Source organism: Triplophysa dalaica, chromosome 11, assembly GCF_015846415.1.
Source record: "Triplophysa dalaica isolate WHDGS20190420 chromosome 11, ASM1584641v1, whole genome shotgun sequence".
In the NCBI taxonomy this organism is placed as follows: Eukaryota; Metazoa; Chordata; class Actinopteri; order Cypriniformes; family Nemacheilidae; genus Triplophysa; species Triplophysa dalaica.
Window position 1 is genome coordinate 11,232,362 of NC_079552.1, and position 27,946 is coordinate 11,260,307.

At 37.8% G+C, this 27,946-nt stretch overlaps 3 protein-coding genes across 6 annotated transcripts; 2 read left to right on the forward strand and 1 right to left on the reverse strand.

Annotated features, from left to right (window-relative positions):
• The first annotated feature begins 357 nt into the window (after positions 1 to 357).
• rhoua (ras homolog family member Ua) lies at positions 358 to 5,913 on the forward strand. 2 transcript variants are annotated; one of them, XM_056760244.1, is made up of 3 exons: positions 358 to 931; positions 1,548 to 1,606; positions 3,560 to 5,913. In XM_056760244.1, the coding sequence occupies exons 1-3, from the start codon at positions 682 to 684 to the stop codon at positions 4,010 to 4,012; spliced, it is 762 nt and encodes a 253-aa protein (XP_056616222.1). In that variant the 5' UTR covers positions 358 to 681; the 3' UTR covers positions 4,013 to 5,913. The 2 variants fall into 2 exon arrangements, with proteins under 2 accessions (XP_056616222.1, XP_056616223.1); XM_056760245.1 differs by having other exon boundaries at positions 738 to 899.
• A 7,777-nt stretch (positions 5,914 to 13,690) lies between these two features.
• On the forward strand, positions 13,691 to 23,638 carry rab4a (RAB4a, member RAS oncogene family). Of its 2 annotated transcripts, none has more exons than XM_056760669.1 (8): positions 13,691 to 17,905; positions 18,403 to 18,483; positions 18,569 to 18,683; positions 19,815 to 19,877; positions 20,116 to 20,270; positions 20,737 to 20,832; positions 20,925 to 21,069; positions 22,655 to 23,638. In XM_056760669.1, the coding sequence occupies exons 1-7, from the start codon at positions 17,890 to 17,892 to the stop codon at positions 21,038 to 21,040; spliced, it is 642 nt and encodes a 213-aa protein (XP_056616647.1). In that variant the 5' UTR covers positions 13,691 to 17,889; the 3' UTR covers positions 21,041 to 21,069; positions 22,655 to 23,638. The 2 variants fall into 2 exon arrangements, with proteins under 2 accessions (XP_056616647.1, XP_056616646.1); XM_056760668.1 differs by having other exon boundaries at positions 13,692 to 17,905; positions 22,659 to 23,638.
• Positions 23,639 to 24,087: 449 nt separating this feature from the next.
• ccsapb (centriole, cilia and spindle-associated protein b) lies at positions 24,088 to 27,758 on the reverse strand. Of its 2 annotated transcripts, XM_056760666.1 has the most exons (4): positions 27,501 to 27,758; positions 26,606 to 26,881; positions 26,041 to 26,324; positions 24,088 to 25,968 (listed from the first exon to the last, which is right to left on the reverse strand). In XM_056760666.1, the coding sequence occupies exons 2-4, from the start codon at positions 26,862 to 26,864 to the stop codon at positions 25,792 to 25,794; spliced, it is 720 nt and encodes a 239-aa protein (XP_056616644.1). In that variant the 5' UTR covers positions 26,865 to 26,881; positions 27,501 to 27,758; the 3' UTR covers positions 24,088 to 25,791. The 2 variants fall into 2 exon arrangements, with proteins under 2 accessions (XP_056616644.1, XP_056616645.1); XM_056760667.1 differs by lacking the exon at positions 27,501 to 27,758 and having other exon boundaries at positions 26,606 to 26,963.
• Between the last annotated feature and the right edge of the window lie 188 nt (positions 27,759 to 27,946).

Below are 27,946 nucleotides of genomic sequence, written 5' to 3' on the forward strand. Positions count from 1 at the left end.
GCTTTAAGTAAGTTGTCATTGATATATATCGGGGTTTTAAAAAGTTAAAAAGACGAGAGGTTTTGGGGCTATAGTTGAGTTTATCTGTAATCTATGACTACAGGTCTGCTGAAGTTTAGTTCGTGGATGGATGAACTCACAGCGGATGATGTCATTAAAAGCTGTCTCAAACTGAGTGTGCTCCCTACATAAACAGCAATATCTGAGTATAGTACTTGAAGACGAAAGTCGCCTATAACCAATATGCTATTCCCCTGCTGCTCAAAACTGAAGCAAGCGGCTGTTGTATTCAAAGATTAGCGCAGTGCGCATGCCTATGATGCTGTCTAGATAGGCAGCTCACTAGACTTTTTAACAGCCGTAGTATTTGGGAGTAAAGTGCTCAGATCAGTTTAGAGAGGGCGGAGAAGGGCTCGCCTCATGATAGCATAACGTCAGTGAACGTGTGAACGTCGTGTTTATTTTTGTTTCAGGGTTAACGTTACTTTGTTTATTTATGCAGAAGTACGATTTCCTTATTTGAAATGTAGCTTTTAGGGGATTTATTCCTCCTTCTCTCTCTCTGAATGGAAACCGCAGTGAAACGGGAGACTGGTACTCCACTCTCTCATTCACAAATGAGAAGTCAGATGGGTCGCTGTGACTTGAGGTAAAACTCCTGAAAAGTCCCCATTTCCAGCGATGCCTCCGCAGGGAGCTGGAGAATATAAGGCTGTTCCAGGGATGGTTGTACCGCCGGTACCCCCGAGAAGATTGCGGAGCAGAGATTTATCATCCGCGGTGAAGAGTCGCTTCGGGTCGGCAGCTGAGCGCAGGGTGAAGTGCGTGCTGGTCGGTGATGGTGCAGTGGGTAAAACTAGTCTCATTGTGAGCTATACCACCAATGGATATCCGACCGAGTACGTGCCAACAGCTTTTGATAATTTTGCAGGTAAATATAGCTCTAAAATGTATAGTGTAAAATTATTAAATAATAAGTAAATAAACAAACTAGTTATAAAATAATTGAAAACTCTATCTAAAACATCCAGGAAACTCAAAAGCTCAAAAGTAATTCTATATTTGATATATTTTTTTATTTTACATTATATTGCATTGTATTATATTGAATTACGTATTTTATCATAATTCTATATTTTATCATATAATTTATTTCAATGCACTTTTGGCAGTTATGAAATATTGCAAAGCAGCATCACATAAATTACATTTTAGAAGAAAGTAGACATCTGAAAAATAAAGATAAATTGAAGTTATATATATTCTGGACAATTATCAAATACATAAAAAAATACTTTCATAAATATGATGGTAATTTATAATCATGATAAGCTAAGATACCAATAGAGGATTGATTGTAGTTTCACTGACCTAATTTTACTCATCACGTGGCCACATGATAGTGAGCCTCTTTCTCTTGCAACTTTTAGGCCAGCAACTTCAACCGGCAAAGCCCATTTTATTTTTAATTTCTCAGTGTGTGTCCTAATAATTCATTGTGACTCATGAGGGGTAAAATGTCAAATTGATTCTGTTCTCTTCTGCAGCGGTTGTAGCTGTGGATGGCAAGCCTGTTAAACTTCAACTTTGTGACACAGCCGGACAGGTCAGTCCCCTTAACACCACCAGACTCATGCAGACCCCTCGCAAAAAACATCCAGAACACATTCTCTTCCGCTGTCATTCTATAGCGGTTATATATTGTTTACACAAACGTATGCTGGTTAGTGTCCCTCCTCTTTTAACTGGAAACACCCGTTTAAAGCTGAAGAGCGTAAAAAAAGGAGTTCGGAGTAGTCATATGGCTGGATATCTGCATAAGATAAGGGCGGGGGACAAGAGTAAAAGTGATGCAGTGTTGTTTTGCTCACTCATTATTAGGGTTTCTGGTAAAGTTCATCTGAAGGTTGCTGTCCAGACATCATAAGAACGTATATGACTCATCCTATGGGACCACATTATAGGACTATAGGTCAGTCAATGCAACTCATATGTCTTTGCTTTTGTGGAAGAGTTAAACTAGCTCTAGGGAATAGCGAATGGGAAGCAGCCTAATTGTGATGAATTGGGCTCCGTCCCAAGGAAAGGGAGACCTACTTTCTGTCGAGGTACAGCTGGGGCTAGTCGCTGGAAACGTGAGATCACAAGTTTTCGATGACTTTTGTCATGAGTCTTCTCGATAGGCATGGCAGAGAACCCAAGTGCAGGCAGAGGCAAGGCGGATGAAGACTTGACAAATATATTTATTAACAATAAACACTAAACTAAACAAACAAGCAAAACAAAACCCACGATGGGGGAAAACAATACAGGGATAAATATACTTTGACAAAAAACAAGGACGCTGACTTACTAAACTAAAACTAAGAAAACAAGCACTAGGAACAGAACACTAAACTAACACTCACTTTGACACGGGAAACAGGAACAAGGTAAGATCACGGTATACATGAACAGAGCACAAGTACAAGCAGGGCAAACGCAATGAACCGCACAAGACAATGAAACAAGAGGACTCTTATAGGGAGACAATGACAGGATAATTAATAGGGGACAGGTGAAACAGATGAAACACTAAGGGGAAGCTAATGACACGAAATGGCGGGAAACACAGACGAGACTCGGGGAGAGTATGGAAGCCCAAAAGGTCCAAAATCTCTCTCCCCACATGAAACAGGGAATTCTGCACTGGTTCTGTCCCAAGACCAAGAATAAGCCAAACAAGATAGGCAGAACCGTGACAACTTTAGCAAGCTAAGGAGAGACTGTGAAGGGAGATTTGGATCGGTCCTGTTTACTCTATTGGAAACAGAGAAGAGGAAAAGTAAGAGAGTGCATTGACTGTAGACTTAAGTCGGTGTAAGTTTATATCATTGCGCAAACACAGGGTATTGAAGGAATAACAAATCTACATTAAAGATGCTGATCTTGAAATTCCTGTCAGATGATATTTTCAACTAGGAAGAATATAAAACAGCTGACGTTTTTAATCAAATAAACCACACAAAAACATATTCGTATATAAGCACGCAGTAATATAAAATGTACTGTAGGGCAGAATTGTTTCCAAGGGTTAGGATGTGTTCGATTAACTAATATAAGAACAAAGGGGCTCTGATGTATCAACAGGAACCGAGTTAGAGACTCATAAGGAAGAGTAAAGCAGATGGAATGCAGCGCTAATATACAACAGATTTTACATTTGTGTTATAGACTTTATCTCTTATGGCGGTGACATCACAGCAGGTAATCATAAACATGACTTCGAAGTCGCCAGGCCAGATTGAGACGAGACATTAAGACAAGCCTCCTGATGGCGTTTGGGTCTGATCAGTCTTTAAAAAATAATAGAAAACTTTCAGATCTGCATATCACACAATGTTACAAAAAATGTTTTATGTCTCTCCTTTATGTGAGACCTGAAATTACATAAATAACCATAACAGAGCAGAACTGAACACTTCAGGCTAGTCACACATTAACTCCAAAACAAGTTTTTTTCCTCTTACTTGCACAGCTTTGATGTTTATCAAAGCTGGCTCTTCTTTTCTCCGGGCAGGATGAGTTTGATAAGCTACGACCGCTGTGCTACACCAACGCTGACGTCTTCCTGCTTTGCTTCAGCGTTGTAAGTCCCTCCTCTTTCCAGAATGTGAGAGAGAAGTGGGTGCCCGAGATCCGTCGGCACTGCCCGAAGGCCCCCGTCCTTCTGGTTGGCACCCAAGCCGACCTTCGCCAAGACGTCAAAGTGCTCATCCAGCTGGCCAAATATAAAGAGCGCCCCGTGGACCCCCAAGAAGCCCTCTCTTGCGCCGAGGAAGTGCAGGTCGTGTCTTACATGGAGTGCTCAGCGCTCACCCAGAAAAATCTTAAGGAGGTGTTTGATGCGGCCATAGTGGCCAGCATCCAGTACTCTGACAGCCAGCAGCAGAAAAAGATGAAGAAGCGTACGCCTGACAAAATGAGGACGCTCTCCAAGTCCTGGTGGAAGAAATACTGCTGTCTGGCATAGAGAGGAAAATGGGATTGTGTGTGTGGATGCGGTTTAACTGGAAGTGGCATTTTTGGAACAAAATCGAAACGAAACTATCTGCTTCACGCTACATTGTCAGTGGATTAACTGGACCAGAGATGGTCAAATGAACAGTTGGGGCAAAAGTCATCTGGCTTTCTTTACCTTATCTCCTGTTGAGGAGGGTTTCAAAGTGGATTAATGAGCTGTTGCGATATGAAACATCTAGTTCGACTCACAGTCACCACAGAATCTCTCCCCTCCATTTAGGCAAGTTAGCCTAAAGTAAACATTAACCTGTTGGGGAATCTCATCATTCTTTGTTGGTGCTTTAAATTAAGTCTCAACAAACGTGATAACAAAGGTTATCTTTTTTTCTTGGTGGAAAAATGATCAAGACCTTAAATCTGAGATATAGTTAAGTGTTACGTTATGTATTTGTCAGAACCTTAAGTGCGATCCAGAATATAACCAGATCTTTGGGCACATTATCATCATCAATGACGTTTGCCTTGTTGTGATGTGAGAGTGAATGATGGTCCATTTCAGAGACACCAGGATGCTGGCACATCTCAACAGACTCTATTGTTTACTTTTGGAGATGTCCAGACTCAAACATGCTGTGAGGTCAAGGCCTTTGTGAGTGTGTGTAAACCAGCTGGACTGTATATCTGGTCATTGAACATGGGGCTGCATCAGTAACACAATGTTTTGATTGGAGCGCTGTCATGAAGGATCTGTTGTCAGATCCTCTTAACTATTCCTAGATTTATGTCGGTCATTTAAAATAGTTACTAGTACTTTAGTGTCCAGCACAGATTCCTGAGCCAAGATTTTGAACAGAAAAATATAGAACCTAATTGCTTTCCATATTAGAGGGAATTAAATATTTGTTTGTGAAATTATCACAACCAAATTCCTCATAACAATGCAATTTAGGGCACATTTTAACTTTTCTAATTCTATCATCTCAGTGTATTTGTCACCTAAAGAATGTGATCCCGACCACGATATGCTCTGATAAGCATTGTCTTATCATTAAAGAAAGTCTATGTGTGTTATTGTCCTTGTGCAAACTACACTTATAATCAAACTTCCACATCAGATGAACTGTAAAAGTCACCTGCTGCTATGCGATACTGTATGTGAACCAATGTACACATACTGTGCATGACACGATAAAGTGAATAACATGGTAAAGAAAAGTTAATGTGTAACTGAGTATGATGTACTGGATGTTGAAGGACGTCACCAGTGTCGAATATAAAGCGCAGAATAAAGTGAGAACGAATTCAAGATGATTGCACATACGTTCACCACGTCAGAATCGAGCGAGGCGATGAAAGTGTTAATGAAAGGAAGTTGGTGGCTCTCAGCAAGTGTACGGCGATGCAAACAGCAAGTGTTGAAAGGTTTGTATAGCGAGAGTTGTAGTCCAAATTAAACAATCATACTGATTTAAGCATTTTGCTAAAAAGAAAACAGCTATGTGTGAATGTGAGGTTGTTTCATACTGTAAACATTGTACATTATACTCAATCATTTATTTAGAATTGTATATGCGGTGTTTCATATAATGGGAATCTCATAATTTAAACAACGGCCTTATACGTTCGGACTGACCAAAGCATGAGAGACACAACGCTGTGTACTTTCATGGCTGCAAGATCAATTTCTAGGTTTTTGACAAGTAGCCAGACGTTGACTTTAAACACATGCTTTGTGTTTATTCACTGCTTTGTTTTGCACGTGAGTTTTATTGCAGTGCTGTTTATTTACTTTGTGAGTGAACTCCTTGCTGAAGTGTCCCTCCAGACGGAACTCTTCAGGATCTGACATGTAATTACACAGACCTGCTTGTAGATTGTTATCTTTCTCAGAATAAATATACTTTTCGTGTATTTTTATTGGTCAGTGCATTTTCTGTGACTGTGGCATGAATTGTCTTGGAATATTCTGGTGAGTTTGTGAAGTACAGACTCAGGGAATCAATTCAAGATCTCAATGTCTTTGTAAAGGGATAGTTCGCCCAAAAAAGACAATTCTTTCATCATTAACTCATCTTAGTATCATTCCAACCTTTTTCCTATGCAGAAAAGATGATATTTTGAAGAAAACAGCATTAACAAACCCACAGAGACATTTCTCAAAATATCTTCTTTTATGTTCCACAGAAGAACGAGTCATACGTTTTTTTTACCACATGAGGGTTAATAAAAGATGACAAGTCTTTTATTTTTGGGTCAACTATCCCTTTAAGTGTGTATAGTTTACTGGCTGAGGTTTCCTGTCACCTTATTACATCTCTACTGAGAACATCCATACAAATGTCCATTTGTGCTACAGTACTTGACACAAATTGTATGGACAGATTATGCATATTAAGCACATCGTGAAGGAAATCAAAAGCAAATGATAGAGTTTCTAGACATTTAAAACAGCATGTAACCCAAATGGTTTAAAGGCCACTGGAACACCCGCTGCTGATAAGGTCTTGCTCAGTGATGTCTTTCTCAGTTTGGGCAGTTGTATCGCTGGCAAGGTGTTGTTTTCTCTGTCTTTTAATCACATTTCCACGAGCACAATTTAAGAGGTGCCTGGGTTCATTAGCCTCATTGAGCTGCTGTCCTAAACAGCTGACATGCATAATCTGAGCTTTAGACTCCTAAACTGCTAACAATGACATATCTGGGCCACTTCTATCCAGTTGTTTCTGAGTGGCAGATGAAGAAAGGAAAACATCAAAATGCAGCCCCTTCAACCCAAAGATCCCATGCTACAAATAGCTTTTAACATTCGGGCCACAATGAATCAAATACGACAGGATATACCGATTAACCTTAACTTGTATAACTGTATCTTCATTAAACACAGAGAGAAAGAGAGTGTGCAGAACAGAAACTTGATGTCTGGTGCTATAAAAGTCTTGCAAATGTCTTGATGGAGACATTTTACCTAATCAAAATGTGTCAGTAAAATTTGAATCACTTTTAGAAAGATCAAACTATGTTCCAAACCCTACACTGTAAAAAAAGGAACATAAAAAAGGAACTTTATGTCAGCTGGGGCGCCAGAAATATAAAATGCCGTAAAAATACCGTAAAAAATTACAATAATTTCCTGTTTTCTCGTAAATTTCTAAATGTAAACTTCAAAAATATGTAAATAAAATAACTGTAAAATTACTTTTTTTTACAGTGTAGCATAACCCTTTCATCTACTACTGATTAATGCTGAAAAGTTATTGATCCATTTGGCAGATTTTTTTATCCAAAACAACTTTGAAGGTATACTGTTCTTATATGTGTGTACAAACCCATGCTTTTAGTGCTGTCATAATTTCATTATGATTATTAATTATTAGAACATAAATATGTTTTTTGCTGTTGTTGTTAAAAAAGTAAATGCTATCTGTTGAGAGAAAGGAATATTATGACACCGCAATACAAGATGCAAAGGGATTTGCTTCCCAGGGAATGCTGTCCAAGCAGGAAATGAGGGGTCAGTCATATTCTTCTGCTGACTTTAGAAGGAAAGACAGGAAAGAGCTGCACAGATGTCTTTATCAGACAGGCACAGTACTGAATTAAATATCAGGGGGAAAAATGGAATTCAGTACAACCTCTGCACATCTTTCAAATACAAACACAAGTGAACCATTATGAACTATCTGTGAGGTTAATCAGTCCACAATTTTCCCCTCATATGTTGGCTTGAGACCTTGGGAAAATTCCATCAATACTTCACTCAGTGACATCACCACACAAAGTAGCTCTATGTAGTTATCAGGGTCCATGCACACATTCATGCCAAACACAATGAAATGAAATCGGCGCTGGCCTGCATTGTGCTGCCACTGCTGACAACGCGGGTGTGGGTTAATTCAATCAACTGGCTACCCGAAATCTCTGAATCTGGTGGCCGTTCCACGCGGCCTGATGCTTTGTGCGATTATAAGTCAGGGCTGAAGAAGTTATGTGCCAATGTTAGGACTCCCACAAAGAGCTAATCACGCTCTGAAAGCTGGCCTTTTGATGGCAGCTGACAGACTGAAGAATTCCAGAGCACCTCGGCGTAAGAGAAAGCCATTGCTACGTCCCGTGAAGCCAAGAAAAACTATTTTCATCTACACCAAAAGAAGAAAAACAACAGAACGCCTTTCTGACAGATCATTTCAGTCTCCAACGCAAAGCTTTTGCTTCCATGAATAGTGTGAGGTTAGTGGATTCACCTCAGAAAACAGAATAAAACTTAATGAAGGTTATCATGGTGAAAGAAGATCATCGTATTTGGTGCACATCATGTGCCAGGCATAACCAAATGAGAGCAGGATGCTTAGAATAACCCATGTCTGTTTTTAGGTGAAACTATTAAACAATGATAGAACGATTAAGACATGAATATACGTGGAGCTTTTTTGTAATGTGTTTTTTTAATGCTTTCTCTTACCACAATAAAGTAGCCTTAAAGGTCCAGTGTATACATTTTGTTGAGGTTGTGAATTGCAACCAATGACTCACCCCTCCCTTTCGAAGCACTACAGATGCTGACGCAGAACTGAGATGTTGTCACGTTATGTATATTATATTACATTTGTATGTATTTGAGGATTTTTTTTGCAAATGTTGCCCTAAACAACTTCTTAAATAGATTTGCAGTTTTTTATTACATCCTGTGAGAAAGTAATTGCACGAAATCTAAGATGCAGAGCAGAAGGGGTCAGCGAGAAGGGCTCTCCAGAACAGCATGGCTCCGGGTTACAATCCCCTCTTATTAAGTTGCATAACTACAAACTGTCACCCAAATTTTCACAGAAATTAGTCAAGGGGCTTACTTACTGGAAGAAGAGAGGGAAAAGAAAGCGAGAGGTACAAAGAAAGTTACTTCATGACGACACCCATGAGAACATGTGCAAACTGAATGAAAACCCATGTGTTTCTATGGTGCATTGTTTCTAAACAGTGTGAGGACGGTATAGAGGACAGCTGTGGGCCAGCCCTGTCACTGTAAAGATGTGAAAATACACCCTGGCCTTATGTCTTATGTAAGCGCTTTCCTTTGTCCTTTCGTTGTTAACCAGGGGGCACTTGTGTTTGTGTGTTTGACTGTGTGTGAACAGAGGTCAGAAGAGACTAGCAACAGATCATGTGTAACAGTTCTGGCTACAGGCCAGTTCTCTAAACCACCGCATGTATAATTGGGTCCAGACCATTCAGCTGTAGACAACTGTATATGTTTGAGTTTTTACACAGGGCTGTTTACGGAAATACTGTGTGTACTAAAAAATCTGTAAGTGCCAATTTAATTTTCTGTCTGTTACTATGACTAATGTACACTTTTTCCTGTTGGAATATTCATGTAGTTTCTAAAAAAGATGGAAATCTCATAAATTTGCATTGCATAAATTTTACTAGTTGAACTATATGCCAGGTCCAATCTGCTTTAACGCTTTCCTTTGGCCCGAAGAAATTATGGAACAAATTGGTCTATTGAATTACTACCACCTTTAGAGCCGCTTCAAAAGCACGGTTGTGTTGTAGACAGGCATCAATTTGCTGGAAAATTTTCTTCCGCCGCAGGTGGGGATTGGTTAGTTATGTAACCTAAACTAGGAAGGTGCTCAGATAACATTTAATTTCCTAAATCCAATTCAAACTAGACAAACAGGCAATGGGTTTTTAATGTATTGTAAAAACCTAAAGTCAATGTTTACAGAAGTTCTTTTTATTTCCATCAAGTATCTGTTTTATTACCCCAATGATGTCATCCACTGCTTAACTATAGTTTGTTTTCAGAAGAGCAACAATGCACAACTTTGCCGAAGTGTCTATGGCGCAGTTTGAGCTCTATAAAATTGCTTTTGGGCTCTTTTAGCGCTGATGTGATTGATAGGCAGCGTGTGAATGTTAGTGTGAATACTAAAGAGTGAAAATGGAGGCATGTTGAGAGAGAGAGAGCACTACACAGAATAGAGTGAATTGAGTGTGTGTGTCTGAGAGAGAGATATAGAGAGAGAGAGCTGTGTGCATGCTTACGTGTGTATCTAACGGTTTTGGGGGTGTTCTGGGTCTTGCAAACAGAATTAAGCTATGACTTTCAGTCCTCACAGCCAATGAGTCACAACACAGCCTTGAAGAAAACATTAGCCACGCCTCCACAGCCACAAATGACTGAACACAGCTGTTTGCAAATACACCTTTATGTTGTGGTATAGAGCAATGATTTGATGAATGCTTTTGTTAAGCTTGTTGAGGCCTGCTGGCCTCTTAATCTGGTCTGTGGGGGGTCTTTTGGTGCCACAAATATACCACAGAATATGTATATTAACCACAATTACCATTATCTTATTAGTGAATGTGCTTTTTTTATACTGATGAGTTCAGTTTCATAAATTTTTGGAAGATTTGACTATTCACTGTTCTAGGTAAACATTATTTTTCAAAAGTGCTTTCTCTTATTTAAAAAAAAATGCTGACCAAAAAAAGCAACAAGTGTTTTATTTATTTCCACTGAAACAGACACCCAGACTTACACAAGTTGTCAAGAAACGTGAATTTGTGCATGACCCCTGAGGTAAGCATTGAATAAAAACACATTTGATACTTTCTCAGGATCAGCATAAAATACTTAATTTACTTAAAACAGTTTATTCATTTTTGTGAACAAAAGTTTGATCACTCAATTTAAAGTCACCATGAAATCAAACAGGGAGTGTTATACATAACATTTAGGCATTTGGCAGACGCTTTTATCCAAAGCGACTTACATTGCTTTATCCTATACATTCATACATAGGTTTTGCAATCCCCTGGGATCGAACCCACAACCTTATACACATTGTTGCAGTGATTATTATGAATGATTTATCCATGCACACTATTATGTTTTATTAATTTGCACATGTTATCTTTAATTAAAAACATTAAGCTTCTCTCCCCCTGCCAACAACAACTCTTTGCCACAAAGAGGCAGGACTATACTGACTGTCCAATTGCCAGGCATTTTTAGCCCTACCCTCCAGGCCAAACGCACACCAAACCAATCAAAAAGGGAAGGGCAAAATAAGGTCCCGCCCTGCATTTTTTCTCATTTCAGAAGTCGTTTCACTCGGATACACGTCACGATACAGAAAAGAAGTCTTTTGCAGCTTCAGATTGTTTTGTGGCCGTTTTGCTGTGGAAGTGTGTTAGTGATTACTGCAGTGAGGGTGGAGAGGTCAGCAGAGCATTGAAGTGTGTGGGAGAAAAAACGTTGTGCTTCAACTCAGATGTCATGTGTGATCTCTCCATCCAATCTCCTCACTGAGAGTTCAGCTGTGAAATCCGGCTTATTGTCATGACTCACATTGGACCGGGGAGTTTTGGAAGACTTTCTTGTTCGAGTCAAATGCTTTGGATGTGGTCAATGATTCTGGTGACGTGGCTCAATTGCTGAAACTTTGGCTGTGAGATAAGGCACTCTAAAAAAGTAACAAAGAGACGGTCTTATAAAGCAGCGATTCCCAACCTTTTTCATTCCAGGACCTAGACAGGTATAATCTATCCTGAGACCCACCAAAATATTTTCAATGGAAATATGGGGAGAAAATACACGTAGAAGTAGAAGTAAAAGTAGAAGTTTTTATTTTTCATAAATAGAACAAATTAAATTTAAGCTTTAATACCAAATTATCTAAAGTTAAAATACCAAAGCTATTGTTTTTTCCAGTCTTTAAGTGGACTAAAATGTTTTTTTGTTTGTCATTCAAAAGCCAAGTGACTCTCCACGACCCACCTCATGAACCTTAACCTGAATGGTTCATTGTGGAACCAAAAAGGATTATTCTAGGGCATCGCAGTGAAGAATCTTTGAAGCACCTTTATTGTCTTAACCTTTACTTGTTTGACTGGTAAAATTATGCATTGGGTGCTAACAAATATAACAACCACAACAAAGAAAAAGTAAAGTCTATAAATTATCTTTACACAAGATCCATGCTTTCATGCACTGTCCTCATTCCTTTCACTTTTGGACATTTCTGTTTAGCAGAGATGCCTTGACTCCTGCTTGAACTCTGTGATATCCTGCTGATAAAAGGAAGGATTTGGACTGAAAAAGCAGTTCTTCTGAACTCCCTCAGTTGGGGGTGGAATTATAAGGAAGACTCTATTAATTCAATAAATGTTCTTTTGTTGTGACTTAAATTAATTCAGAATGCCCAGTGGACATAAAGTTACTAGTTTGCTAAAACACTGCATCTCCAGTATCTTTCCATAACACAAAACAAAAACAATACTATTTTATGTTGCTTTAAAGGTCGTATTCTGGTGCAGGTTTAATTCTACTGTCACATGCAAAATATAATCGGTTTCACAGGTGTGGTCTTCCCCAGATCCGGTATTTATTCAGCATGTCTGTGAACAGCAGCCGTTATCTACAGTGATAATAATCATGTGAGTGGAACTGTCGGTGTGGGGCCAGACGGGTTTTGGAGGAGACCAGAGGGAAAAACAGAAAAGATAATGTGCTCACGTGGATGATGTGCAGAGGCAGATTCACAGAATAAAAACAACTCATTATTATCAGCGTTCAGTATGATAAATGCTATAAATGAGAAATGATTTTTTTAAGGGATTTGTGTATCTAAAAAGAGGTTTTCTCTCCAATCTGACCTTTAAAAACAACTTACTTGATGTAGCTTAAGTTGAAATACTTTTATATGTATTTTAAAGCAAATCTTTTTTAAACTCACAGTAATGGAGAAAGAAACGGTTTCTGGCAGTAGAGGTTATAGTATATGGAATCAGTTATGTAATGGCTGGAGACAGCTTAAAATAATATGCAGTGCATGGAAACCATATCCCCTCTGTGGTCAGTCTATTAAATTTCAATGGACAACATATGAATCTCTCACTCTCACCTGCTGTTTTACATTCAAATGGAGCAAAGAAGATGTGAAAATTACATCACGATATCAAGCTGTGTATTTATAATGGCTTAAAGTTGGAAATAAAAAAAAATGTGTCATACAGTATTTCTTATCCAGATTCATCCAAAATGTGCAGCTCACAGGCGTCTTATGATGATTGCAGATTGTCGTGCATGGACTGCCTCCAGCCCGCGTATCATTTGAGTGTGCAATGGCTCATGACAAGGATCCAGACACGTTCACGATGAGATAAGTCTGCTATTCCATTTTCCACTTATCTGCCTTATCTACTGGAGCGGCTGTGCCTCCTTCCAGCCCTTTCTTTGTCAAAACACTGCACAATTTCAGCTCTTTCAGAGTGAAAGTGAAAATTTTCGTTTGAGTTTTTACCACAACATTCACTCTCAAAAAGTGTTTATGATTTGGCCTACATGTGGAAAACATTTTAGCTTGAAATGATGTGAAAGGGAGCATGGAGTGGAAGTGCTATGTGTGAGACATTCCAATTTTCTATAATTCCTGTTGTCTCAAAGGCAGCTTTTCCATCTTCATTTGTACATTCTGCTAGTCTCCTCTGTGCTCAACTCATTTACTTCTAATTGTTAATGACTGTATTTGCCCCCCAGTATATAATGTTTTTAAAGATTGCTGTTTGTTTTAGGTGCATTTCATTGTTGGTGGTTTAGGAAAACAATTATGAGGCCTTATTATCAGGTTGTTTATTAATTTCTTTTTTTTTGGGGGGGGGGGGGGGGCTTGTTTAGGACCTTTCATTTTCAGCTGGTAGCGTATGGGGCAAAAAATGCCAAGGTCACAGGTTCAATTTCCAGCGAATTTAACATAGTCATGAAAGTCTTTAGCTTTCATTCCCTGTAAGTTGTTTTGAAAAATAGTCTCTGCCAAATAAATGTAAGCGCATGACTTTGTACAATGGTATCCTGAGAAAGATGATCCTAGTCTCTGGATTTCTGGATTTAAGCTCTTCTTACAGATCTGTCACAGATAAAAGGTCCCCATGGAGACTCAAAAGGGTCATCAGAGACACAATTGACTTGTGAGCCTTCACGACAGCAGCTTAGTATTCAATTCAAGTTCTGATGAATACAACCACTTTCCTGGAGAGACATGCATTCTCATTGAACATATTGTCATAGATCAAGTCCATTTATCATGGAGTACTTGGTCCTGACCATCAGAAAGAGAGAGAAAGAGAGAGAAAGAGAGAGATGGGAATGTTAAGTTGTGATAAATCTGTTTAAACTATGGTTTGGATTGGTTGTTAAGTGTCTTAACACGATTGGTGTCTTATGCAATTGCAATTAAAACACCTTGTTTTGTCAAATATTTACGAAGGGAATGCACAAACATGACTGAATTCACGACTGAATGCACAAACATGATTATTTGATATCATTTGGTCAATGTCATAAATCTGTTAACATCTTGTATTTGTATGAATGTTGTCATTGCATTTATATTTTAATGTGTCCTTAGGTAAAGATAAATAATACAAATGTTCATTGCCTTCAGTAATCTTCTGTTATCTTTTATTGCCTTCGGTAACTAAATTTACATTAAACACCATTTTGCAAGACGGGATTCACTTTTTTTCATATCTATTTATTAAATCTTATCCAAAGCAACTTACAGCGCATTCAAAGTCTACATTTATGTGTGTGCCCTTGGAATCAAAGCCATGGATGCCAACTAAACTACAAGAACACTTAACAATTAAATATGGTAATGGAATGCCATAAAAAAGAATTGATTTATGCCCTGTGTCTAAAAAATGAGTGTTTAACATCTTCTGAGCCAGAGTGTTGTGATTTAGCAGTACAGTGTTTCCATAGAGTCTTCTAAAGATTCAAAGTGACCCACAGAACACATGCCAAGTGATTCCAACTCTTCTTTTGTACCAGGTTAATGAACGCTGGAGCGACCAGAACAGTGCCAAATCCCACCTCTCCCATCCCTCTATTTCAGCCCACCGCTCTCTCTCTCTCTTGTTCTTCTGTCTACTGCCTCCCAGGCTGTCTGTCTCCAGTAGTGATGTGCTGGGAACAATGGTGAACTCTTTGTCCCATGAAGTGCTATAGAGGCAGGGCTGCGTGAAAAAAGACTGCGTTCAGAAAAAAACCTTTAGAAACATTTATATCAGTTTGGTTAAGCGTGGACATTCTGACAACTAGCTAACATACCTTTAAATGAATGTGAGGTCCTGTTAAATGTATGTTTGATGTACGGTGATGAACAGCCACAAAACTGTGACCTTTAGGATAAATGTCCAGCCCCCTTATAAATATTACATCAGATTATTAGGTAAGTTTGTTTGTGTGGAGCAAACAATAGAGAGCTGGTCACAAATCACTTTTAAATGTGGGGCAGTGGAGGCCAAGATGGCTATTCTTGCCACCCATTGAGTTTTTTATTTATCTGACGTCTGGGGCCCAAATGTTTCATAAACCCTCTTCAGCGGTCAATAAATAGATTTTCAATCTATAATACTTTAAACTTGTTAACAATTAGACTAAAACCGTTTTATGAAAATAATTGATTGGACTGGAATCAGTTCTCAGCACTACAAAATGGGCAACAGATTTTCATATCCATGCATCACTCTCTGGAGACTCACTAAATCCGAATGTCTGCCGAAGTATTTCTTCTTATTAATTGTAATCTGTCGTGTCTCTGAGCAGCTCTTGCCTTTCCTGGAATCATCACAACAGTATTATTCAGACTGGTCGAAATTAAGATTTTTTTACTCGGTTCCTGAGTTAAATCTTTAGTCCGTCTCAGAAAGGACACTGTGCTATCAAGTAAACAGCCATTTAGCAGCACGTTGGGTTTGAAAGAGAGAAACACTGACACACTGATCACCAAATGAAAGCTCTCACTGTTACGGCGATGCACAACTCTGCAGTGTGTTTTCTCTCTCACTTTAAACTAACAAGCCATATGTTGTTCTGTGAAACACTGGGGGAAGAAACTGCATGAATCAGGCTGTCTATGAATTGAGAGGGTTGATTCCAAATATACTGTAGGGGTTTATATTCAAACAACCTACAGGGTAACTGAAAATGTACTTTGGCAAAATAAAATGTTGCCATATTTGTTGAAAACATGCGAAGCTCCACAGAGTGCACACACATATTCAGTTGAAAGCATAAGTACATCTGCAAAATCAAAATTGCTTTTAGCCTACTACTGTTTGACTCATGACTTCATTTAAACTTATCAGCATGCCTTTATTGGAACATTCCAGAAAATAGTGCAAAACAGACTTAAGAATGGCATTTCAAATCGTGACCGCATTTGTTTCACTGTTTTTGTGTTATCGCACATTCCCTGCCTGGAGGTTTAACCTGGCACAGATGCAAGGCCTTCTAATCGTTGCTTTGAGCTGACAGAACCTCCCACTTTTTAAAATAACATCCTGGTGCAGACACTGCAATGACAATTTTAGATTTCAAGGACAGTTAACTTCCCTTCTTCCTGGTTACCATTGTGCTCTGGTGATAGCAAAGATCCACAGGGATGAATGCAACCTCCCTTTTTCCATACTATGAGTTTATAATGGTCTTTGGCGAGAATGTATATCGCTGCTGTCCTTCTGAAACCTTGTATATTAATATTTTGTGATTTTTTATTTTTTTTTGTCATTAATCATTATTCGTTACCATTTATCTTTGTCACTTGATTTTTTAAATATCTAACAAAATAAAGTATTAAAAAGTGCTTGTCAACTTTCTCAACAAAGTATTTAATCACTTAGAAAGTAAAGTGTCTTTTCCATTTACTGAAAAATTGTGAATTTGGACATCCGAGGTTTCAGAAGGACAACGAGGATAAATATAGGCTACATACAGATGATATGTTGCCAGAGATACCCATACACACCTTAATGAATTATGTAATGAACCCAGGACCATCTGGAGAAGATATGTGGTGGCTCATTCTGTAACCAGCCTCATGCTTGGCGTTGACATGATTTTAGATTTTCAAGAAGAGTCTCAGCTGGAAACAACAGAAACTCTCTGACCTTCTTTGTCAATTGATTTCAAATGAACAAATTTATAAATGACTGGGAAGCAGGAACTGATTAAGCCATTGAGAGCTGATGAAACAAAACTATTTTATATAATACCCTTAGTTTCATATGCTCCATATTATGTTTGTGTGTAACAATCAGTCATTATGGGATGGTATGCAGAGTACAATTTACATCAGTTCCAAATAACTGCTGCCAGAGTTTCCATGACACATCCTTTCAAGTTCTGAATCTTGATTTTATTTAAAAGAGCTTTGATTTTATTATTATCTTCGTACTTTTCTCGACCAATCAAGAGCATTGATTGCATTATGTTGCAATTATGTTACATGAGGGTTTCTGAAAAATAAAATGTAAATACAATTTACATACATTTTTAAATTAAGTACATTACAGTTCTACTTAAATAAATTATTATAATTGTTTAACAACTAAATGAAGAAAAAATTACAACCAGATCAACCCTCTAAAATCTGGAAGAGATTATCATTATTTATTGTGACTTTTACAGAACAGATGCAATAGAAATGCAACTTACTATCACCCCCAAGTGGCTGGTAGAAAGTAGAAAGAGCTTCTGAGTTTGCAGTCAGCTACCTACCAAACTAAAATGTATATGTTGTCCACAGTACCTTTAAAATTTTATTAAAGACTATATGCCAAATTTGTAACCGACAAATGTTAAGAATAATATCAAACTAGTAGACATTTTAATCAAACTGGTACGCAGAAAATGTGTAATCTGGCTTTCAAAACATTCTTTGACTTTTATTTTGAAAATCTCAACAGGAAGTGGTTGCTCCACAAACTTCCGCCAAGGATGCACGAAACCCTCTAAGGGATTTCCCTTCATTTGATATCCTTGTTTATTTCCTTGACAGAGAAAAACATTAACAACAGACCAAAAACACGTCGCCAGTCATGTCAGAGACATACGGTAGGGTGACTAATATGTATTTTCTCCTGCCATAGGCCTATTTACTATAGACAACATAACATCAATTTTAGCAGGTGTCCCGAGCTCATTCATCACAATATTTGCTTACAGGGGCAGCTAAAGGGAAGCTCTCCCTGTCTTCCATATGTTTTATTTGTCGACGTTATATCTCGCTAATCTATGTACTTCCCTCAGTAAGAACAATATAGTCATTAGCAACGAATAATTACTATATAATGTGCGTTATCTTTTTGGATTTAACAAGTGTTTTAGTGTCTAGATTAAATTATGCCAAGTTATTGATTCCCTGTGTTTGCATGCTCACCTTTAACATTCATAAGCTGAATACTGTTATAGCATCAGAGTAGATCTGCTAAACATTTGCTAATATTCATACACTGCTTCTTTTTAGCCATCCTGATGTACTGTATATTATTTTGAGCTAAAGAAACAGTTCATGTATTTAATGTGTTTGTTTGTTTCTTCCGCCACTCTAGATTTCCTGTTTAAATTTCTTGTGATTGGAAATGCTGGAACTGGAAAATCATGTCTGCTGCACCAGTTTATAGAAAAAAGATGTCAGTGAATTTATTATTCTATTGTCTAATTACATAATTTTAAACACTTAATATTATTAAATGTCTTTTTACCTTTTATTTGTAGTCAAAGATGACTCGAATCACACTATTGGAGTTGAATTTGGCTCAAAGATTATCAGCGTGGTCAACAAATGTGTCAAACTCCAAATCTGGGACACAGCAGGACAGGAACGTTTCAGGTATGCATGTGTCATTTTACTAGAAAGGTTTTCTGTCAGGTTTGGCAGGTTTATCATGATTACAGTGAGATATGGGGTGTGATGATGATGTTTTAGATTTGGACAGATGGTAGTGTTTGGTGGAAGGGTGATTTGTAGGAGTAGACTTAATTTGAACGGAATATTTGCCAGCATCATCCTCTTACAGCCAGAATAGCCTCATAGTGAAAATATGCTTGTAAATACACTACCCGTCCAAAAAAAGTCACCACCTGGATTTAACTAAGCAAATGGGTAAATAGGTAAGCCTCCTTTTGGATTGGAGGTCTAGGGTCAGCAACGTTATGTGCCCAAAGAATTAGGTCAGCTGACTGGGCTTTTTCTTCCCTGGTGGGACGGGCTAGTCCAAGATGACAATACCAGGATTCATCAGGCTCAAATTGTGAAAGAGTGGTTCAGGGAGCATGAGACATCATTTTCACACATGGATTGGTCCCCATAGAGTCCAGACTTTAACCCCATTGAGAATCTTTGGGATGTGCTGGAGAAGACTTTGCTCAGCGGTCAGACTTCCCCATCATCAATACAAGATCTTTACGAAATATGCATTCAACTCTGGACAGAAACAAATTAACATTCTGGACATCGCATAAGCTTATGGAAACGATGCCTTAAATCAAAGCTAAAGGCGGTCCAACAAAATATTAGTTGATTTGTCCTTTCAATTAAATTCAGTCTATTGTTTGCAGTAAATATTGTCCTTCATGTTCTCTTCAGAATTACAAGGGCTTATATCCTGAGGCTGATATGATGTAGTCATTTCAGTAAACGAATTCAAGAAAATGGAACGTGCCAATGCTTTTAATGGTATTGTGGGCCAGTAGTAACATTAGCTGTCACTGTTATTATTATTGAAAAAATCCTACTTTTCTGAGAAGATGTCATTTGACTTGTCATGTATATTTTGTACTAATACTGCCTAATAGACGTACAGAGCAATGTGACTGATGGCTAATTTACTATAATGCAGATATATGAACTCAAATACAGTTTCATGCCCAAAAATTAAGCTATAGATAAAATAGAATAATAATTTGACAAAATTCGCTGTAGAGGTTTTCAGAGGTTTAAATGTTAGGATTTCTCCCTCAGGTCTGTAACACGCAGCTACTACAGAGGGGCAGCAGGGGCTCTTCTTGTTTATGACATCACCAGGTAAAGTCACACTTATATTGTCTACGGCAGTAATATTTTGGAATTATATTGCTCTATTTTATGTTTATGAGACAACTTTGTCCCATAATTTTTCCCCTTCAAATATTTAATTGACCATCACTTGTGCCTTGCCAACCCTTGGACTAGACGGTGTGCACTTAGATCCATAAGTGCTTTCTGAAGCTAAAGCTGTATTGATTTCTCACACTTTGTGTCTTTGTCTGTCTCTGGATGTTAGTCGAGAAACATATAATGCTCTGACCAACTGGCTGACAGATGCCAGGATGCTGGCCAGTCAGAATATAGTGATCATACTGTGTGGAAATAAGAAAGATCTGGATGCTGATCGTGAAGTCACCTTTCTGGAGGCTTCACGCTTTGCTCAAGAAAATGGTAAATGGTTTATTAAAATTGATCATTATTAAACTTTCTAGCACAAGTATAGAGGTGTATTTATATATTTAAATTGTGTTTGACAATTGATTTCAATTCAATCTGTAAATGTGCCAAAGAGGGCAACATTTTATCTGATGTCATCCTGTAACTATGCCACAAGAGGTCGCTACAGGATAGCTGTAATAACAGTGAGGATTGGTGCTGAGTGGCAATCAGTTTGTAGATTAGGTATTAATTTATTGACATTGTGTAGATAAGGAATGTTTATGGGGTCTTTTACGTGTTATATTGCCTACTTTAATAAATATTAATTCAAAAATATTTATGTTATTTTTTATCCTTTCGATGTTTTTCAATACATACCTAAATAAAAAAAAATGCGGCATCTAAAATCCTAATTTTTTTATATATAGGTGTGGTAGTATCAGTAATGTATTTAATTGTTGCTGTCTTTTTTTTCCAGAGCTCATGTTCTTGGAGACCAGTGCACTAACAGGTGAAAATGTTGAAGAAGCTTTTGTCCAGTGTGCTCGGAAAATCCTAAACAAAATAGAATCAGGTATAATACCACTAGTACATGTGCTATTATTTTTCAGTTGTGCTTATGAAAAAGTTTGTTAACATAGCTACTGTGTTTGTCATGTCACGTAGGAGAATTGGATCCAGAGCGTATGGGTTCAGGAATCCAGTATGGAGATGCAGCGTTGCGGCAGCTGCGTTCTCCCAGAAGGGCTCAGGCAGAGAGCGTGCAGGAGTGTGGGTGTTAGCACACATCCCCAGACAGATGACCAACCAGGTGAAGCTTCAGACACTTTTTTTTCTGCTCCTTAATCTCAGCCAAAAAATATGGAAAATACTTTTATTGTGATGTGCAATACTTTATATTCATGCGGTATCAAACAGAATAAGATGGGTGTGTATGCTTCTATCTGAATGTGTGAGCCTCGTCCAGTGTTACTCTCTTTCTTCTGGCACTAAAAATAGCGGAAGTGCATTCAGATTTAATCAGATACAGTTATGCACTTTATGTGGGACATCATTCCCTGCATATTAGATTTAAGTCGCTTGTTAAGTGTACTTTGTGGTTCTTTTAAACTGTTTTTGTCCTTAATTTAATGATTTAATTGTATTTTAAAATGTATACTTTGTTTTATACAATAAAGTTGAAAGACAATTGAGAATCATTAATTTATGACTTCCTTATTTATAAAGAAATGGATTATTTATATAAGTCCCTTTACATTTTGGCTTTTAAAATGAACATGTTGGCCTTATGGATATTTATAAACTAGTGTGATCCAAAACACTGACAAAATATGCATATAAAAGATTCAAAACAGAACATTCTAAACAATGTCTCTCTCTTTTACCTTAATATATATATTTTTATGACATCATTCTGCACTTCAGTTTCTTATCAGTTTTTTTCTGACCAATAAAATGCTCTCTAGAATCTTTATAATCTAGCTCCTGTCCCCAGTGCATTGTACAAAGCTGCAAATTTCAAAACACTTCGGCGGGTCTTTGCATTTATTTTTTAAATGGTTCCAAACATTTTATTAAAGTTTGGTTTCTTTAGTATAACTTATAAAAGTTTTGTCCTCTTCATTCATTGAACAACGTCAATCCTTCCACTGTTGTCTGTAAAAGGATGTTGGTAGGAGCTCCAAAGCATCTGAACTGTATTTGGCATGCTGTAGCTCTCCTCAAGACGGGTGCTATATTTGTCACTGACCACCCCCAAATGCTCTTCAGATGTGCTTCTGCATGCCTTCAGTACGACTGACGATGACACAGCACCAGTGATCCACACACCAATGATGCCCCTCCCTTCCACACACACACAGAAATGGTTCACCTTCTTCCCCCCCTAAAGTGGGCAAACAACTGCTCCAAACCCTTTCACCCTCTGCCAAGGCTTATCAGTCAAATACCACAGACCCACATGAGAAACCGCGTCAGGGTAATGGATATATTTAACTCCTGATAGTTCATGACCCTCCCAGACTCTTAGCACATCAGGTTTCTAAGGTTCCTTATATGGTGGCCTTGGAATGCAAGCTAGAAATAGATATTCAAGGTGTCTGTGGAAGATTCGGTCTAATTGGGCAGCTACTTCCTGTTTATAGGCATAAAGAAGGGGTCTGCGGATTGGTTAGTCATATAAGACTTTGGGATTGCCTTTGTTTGATCTTACTTAGGTGTGAAAAGTCACGCAGAAAGTCAAACTAAAGGTAGAAGAATTTATAACCTGTGCAAAGCCTTAATCAAAAATGACCCGTGGCTAAAATGTCATTGCTAAAATCTAGCTGTTTGTTGTCTTTGTCAACAACCTTGCGCATGCACTCCATGTCTCATAGAAATCTTATCTCTGTCTCGAGGCAGGTTTCGTGAACACGAGGAAGATCTCCTTGAGGAGCGTGACGCAAGGCTCGTCGTGGTGGAGCGACTGTTTCCCTCAACTTACTTTTACTTCTGTTCAGACATGCCGGGGGGTCCCCTTGCACTTCAGAAAGCTCCGGAAAATGTTTACTGTCCCATCGGGCCCACGCAAAGACATCTTTGGTACCCCAAAACCTGGAGGGTAGTTAAAAGAACCTGGCCCTTGCCCCTGAGATTACTGCACTGAGATCCTGCCCCATCTTTCCCTCTTACCTCTATGTAGATCTTGTGTTGAGATGAGAATATATTATCGCTATGGAGCATGTTTCCTGGTCGCAGTACTACATTATCATATATTACCAAACAGCATATATATAAATATATCTTAGGCATAGCGCATCAATGCTCTTTCAGCGTGCAGCTGTAAATCTTATAATTGAAATTGTATTATGTGCATTATTCTGCAAACATATCATTTGCTTTTCTTTAGCGTCATTTTAATTTTCACTTTGTTTTATGAATGTGTTTTATGGAAAAAAAGTAATGATTGATGTCTGTGTAAAGAAATCTTTGTTCTTGTGTTATGTATTTGTTTTGTGCTCAAAAGAATTAAAAATGCAAAATGTAAGGGCCACCGCACACTTACCATCATAACATGCTGTAAACAGTTGTCAGTATCAACAGCTTTAAATTCACAGTGTTACAGTGCTAAGTATTTATTGTAAAGCATTTTTAGTGCTGCAGTCGAATTCTTTGGATGTTTGTTAGAATAACACTAATGTTGTGTTTAAAGCAATTCCTTCTTTTCAAAACTAGATTGTGTTGTCCTCTTTTTTTTCTTTGGAAAACAGTGCACAGTATATTTTGTTCTTTCGAATTCCATTCCTCATCCCTTTTACAATTAATTTTAAATGTACATATTTTAAACAATCTTATATACAAATATTAACTATAAATCATCATCATATAAAAACCTAACTGGAGCATGGCTTTATGTCTTTGTGTGAAGCATTTTTGGTTTTGGTTTTAAGAATTGGCCAGATTACACTGAATTGCATTGTAGTTTTTTTTCCCCCCACACACACACAATTGTGTTGTTTTTATTCCGAAAAGTACACCACTAAGCACCAGGGATCCTGGATTTAACGTCTTTATATACATAATCATTGCTTGTTACATACAGAATGTTCAATCCGGTTTAACCATTTTCAACTTTTTTTTACATGAAAAGAAATTATGGCAGGCTGTGAGAATCTTGATGTCTATTTCATGAGTATGTGTTAATGTAATGTACTGTAGCAGTGTTGTGTTGACAGTGTATTAGTGTGTGTATATATATTATATATAAATTGACAAGCCCTTTAAAAACTTACTTTAGTGAACTATGTAAATCAATCCCCCACTTCAAACACAAGTACTTTTACACCTCTAATTTAAATAACATACTTTATTTTGTTGGTTAAGCCAGTTCACAAATTGTACAATAACCAACTTCCTTTAAACAGTACAACCTGTTAAAAAAGATGAGGACCACAACACATTTAAACAACTTTTTAAATTACTTGTTAAAGATTTCCCATCTCAATGGTCTCAAGTATTGTGGATTTTACAGGCAGACAAATAAACACTGTCAACCTCAACCACAGATTATAAATCAGACAGTGAATTGGAAATCTGTCAATTTAATTCATTAGTGGTATTATGGCATCATTACCGTTACAGTAAACACTATACACAACATACTTTCAGAGTTTTATGTGCCAGAATTGACAATGAAGATGCGTAGTACAAAATGACTTTACAGTTGCTCATACAAATGTGTATCCTTCAATAACAGATACCGAACCAAATATCTAATAGACCCGTTTAAATAATTGTCATCTTTATCATTATTCCTGATTAATGCATTGAATGCCTGAGTGCCACAAAAAAAAAAAAAATCACACTTAGTGTACGATATGCTTAAAAATGAACATAAGTGAGAATTTCTACAGATATCTTTAAACACTATTTCTCAGCAAATGTTAGTATAACTGCCTGGGTGCAAATGTGCAGCTTACTTAAATAATGGGGACCTTATTTACACTTCACAAAGATTCACATTTGTGCAAATGACTTCAGAAGGATACAAAATAGATTACTTATATGAATCTTCAATATTAATACACCACAAACATTAAACATAATACATAACATTTAGCACTGAAGTAACACTCAAGTAATTGTTTATTACTGACTATCTACAGAGTTTAAGAGTTTTAAGAGACAATGGCATGTCTCATGGCCTGCAAATGTTAGTATTAAAGGGGTCATATGAGGGTCATATAACACGGCTAAAATTAATATATATTTGTTTGTTTTAGATGTAATGCAATGTGTGTATATACGATTTAAGGTTTTAAGATTTTCCACAAACTGCATTTTTGTATCCCCTCTTTGCCCCGCCCCTCTTTGACACGCACAGATTTTTTACAAAGCTCATCGCACTGAAAAGCGAGGTGTGCTATGACTGGCCACTTATCCAGTGCTTAGTGATTGGTAGAATACTGCAAGCGTGTGACTGAAATTTCCCATCTCTTACTGTATTTGGAACATCAGGTTCCAAAGCAATTGTATTGACAGGTACGCCCACCTTACTTGCGTATACATGTGGGCGGTCTTAGTCAAATCATATCACAAACTGATGTAGATTTGTGAGGGTGTGGTTACACGAGGTGTTTCAGGCAGGTCTGGATGAGCATTAGCGTTTAGATAGAATGGATCTTTTGTTCCGACACTTTAACTTTTTGTAACTTTGTGTGTCTTATACATACATGGGCAACTTAAAACACACCAAAGAACAAAAACATGCAACAAGGCATGCGATTGCTTGACAGTTTGCCCTGCAGCATCATTGGACTGTAATGTCAAGTTTGATATGTAGCCTCCTGATAAATATAACATCTCTAGATTTAAATAACCCCCTAAAAACATGACAAAATTGAGTTTAATTTATTGTGTCCCATTTTGGAAGATGGCAAAGTGAGCTGGATAAAATGTGTTCTTCACCAGTCATCACATGTAATGTTTCTGTTTTTTTAAGCCTGAGTGGTTTGGATATTTACAGACATTCTTAAAGCTTTTAAAAAGAACAGTTCTACCGAGACCTAGCAGAGAAGCAGCTCATGTATTCTGTCATCCATGGGTTGTAATCCGGAACAATCTTATTTCTGCTCGTTTCCAAGTCAGCGGATTTGGCTCTCTGCTTGTCAACTCCCCTCATTTGTTTTTCCAACTCCCGTCTGGTTTTTGCTCGCAAAGCTGACTCGTGAATCTAAAGAGAAGAATAATCAAATTACATATGCATAAAGCATGACATACAGTACTGTACTGATATGACACTCACCTCTGCTGTAGAGGCTTCAGGACCAACATTATGGGTTTTCCTGGAGGCCATATCTGTCTGCTTCTCTCCTCCACCATACAGTGCAAAAGGATGTCGATTCTCTTTGTCTGTGTCTTTGATGGCATGAGGCTTTACCTTTGATCTTGTGCTTTTGTGTGAGGAGAGGCATTTGGGCTTTGGTGTGTTTTTGATACGTGTATCAGTTTCCGGGATGAGAGCAGGAGAGCATACTCTGCTTTTCTCTTCTTCCACAACTTGATTATTCTGCTCGGCATCTCGGGTAACTGGATGATAAAGGAGATTTGCATGAATTTGTACTTTTTTAAGTATTTTAAATAATTTCAGTTTAATCACGTCACATGTTTTGACCAATGTACACCTTAATACATTACGACACACATTAGGTATATGTCAACAACACTATATAAGAAACACATATGCATTCATTTAAATCCTAACATCACAATACAAGTCAATAGAGTTGTCTACTGTATAATATGACATTTGTGAACATTTCAACATAATGTCATGTTAATACCTTCACAACCTACAGTTTAAAACTTACTTGTGTCCTGGATGGGATCTGGTTCAGCTGCTGGTAACTCAACCTGAGGTTCAACTTTGTTACGACTAAGAGGAGAAGATTTACCACTGGACTCGGTTTCACTTCCCCATTCTCCCCAAAACCAAGGGTTGTGTGCCTGCTCCAACAATCGTCTTGACAGTCTGTACTTCAGCAGATCCTCATAACATTTTGCGTAAGTGTCCCATTTTGGGTCTTTAAACCTCTTCATGTATTCCGATCTAATTCGCTTTGTCACCATATTTCACTGTGGGCCGCCTGCAGAGAAATATAGAAATGTATAACGAGTCTATTAATGCAGCAACATCGGCCACATATTTCCCCAACCTCGCGGCAGACATTTAAACCGAAACACCATGGCAACAGACTTGTATGGCGCCGGAGAGAACCAATCACAGGCCAGCTGTGAATGCCACTCCTTCGACACGCCCCCTCATGTTGACGCCCACTTAAATTATGGCGTCATCTCCGAGCTCTCTGAACATCTTAACCTATTATTATTTGCTTGTAGGGTAGTGATGAACTTATCTGATGATTACAATAATACGTTTTATTGAAAGCAAGACACAGAGTTGTAAGACAAATGCATGAACATTTTTAAACGAATGTGTTGCCATCCGTCGACAGAACAGAGACGAAAGAGCTAATGTTCACATTCCGCTCAGCGACTTAAATATCAGCGTTTGACGTTTAGACGTGCACATAAATGACATCTATAGGGAGCGTCGTCAAATTCATAAATTATAAGTCATTGTTGATCAGTACGTCGCCTAGTATTTATAAGCAAGATATGACAGCGGTCGAATTTGAATGATTTTTCTTGCAATTTAACACTAATCTGAGCTAGTTATTGACGAATGAGCTGGTTTTTACTTACTGTTTCTGTCGCGCGAGGATGTGAAGGTAAACAGATGGCGATTGTCGTTTGCAGACGTCTATGTTGCCTTGCTTGAAAAGCAAAACGCTTTTATTTTAGCTCCGCCCTGTTATGGTGAAGGCGTTGGAAATCACTCGAATGTGTCAACAGGTGTTGTTGTGTATGGGCAAATTTTACATCACCAGAATACAAAATAAGATATTTTATCTATCATCAAGGAGGTATTGAGTGCATAAGCACATTCTTAAATGCTATATAGGGGAAAAGGTAATAATAGAATAATTATTAATATGAATATATATATATATTAATTATGTAGAAAATTATTTATAAATAATAATAAGGGCACCAATAATATAACATGGATTTTACAAATATTTTAAACGTTTAAGAATGTTTTAAATAATAAAAAATATTTTTTGTGTTTTAGAATGATCCAATTCAAG

What these genes read in the sequence shown, in the direction of transcription:
- rhoua (XM_056760244.1), top strand. Translation starts at nt 682, where the DNA reads ATGCCTCCGCAGGGAGCTGGAGAATATAAGGCTGTTCCAGGGATGGTT. An exon ending in AGCTTTTGATAATTTTGCAG is followed by an intron (nt 932 to 1,547) that starts GTAAATATAGCT and finishes TCTCTTCTGCAG; the next exon opens with CGGTTGTAGCTGTGGATGGC. An exon ending in TTTGTGACACAGCCGGACAG is followed by an intron (nt 1,607 to 3,559) that starts GTCAGTCCCCTT and finishes TTCTCCGGGCAG; the next exon opens with GATGAGTTTGATAAGCTACG.
- rab4a (XM_056760669.1), top strand. An exon ending in ACGCTTTGCTCAAGAAAATG is followed by an intron (nt 20,271 to 20,736) that starts GTAAATGGTTTA and finishes TTTTTTTTCCAG; the next exon opens with AGCTCATGTTCTTGGAGACC. An exon ending in CCTAAACAAAATAGAATCAG is followed by an intron (nt 20,833 to 20,924) that starts GTATAATACCAC and finishes CATGTCACGTAG; the next exon opens with GAGAATTGGATCCAGAGCGT.
- ccsapb (XM_056760666.1), bottom strand. Translation starts at nt 26,864, where the DNA reads ATGGTGACAAAGCGAATTAGATCGGAATACATGAAGAGGTTTAAAGAC. An exon ending in AGATCCCATCCAGGACACAA is followed by an intron (nt 26,325 to 26,605) that starts GTAAGTTTTAAA and finishes TTTATCATCCAG; the next exon opens with TTACCCGAGATGCCGAGCAG. An exon ending in CTGAAGCCTCTACAGCAGAG is followed by an intron (nt 25,969 to 26,040) that starts GTGAGTGTCATA and finishes TCTTCTCTTTAG; the next exon opens with ATTCACGAGTCAGCTTTGCG.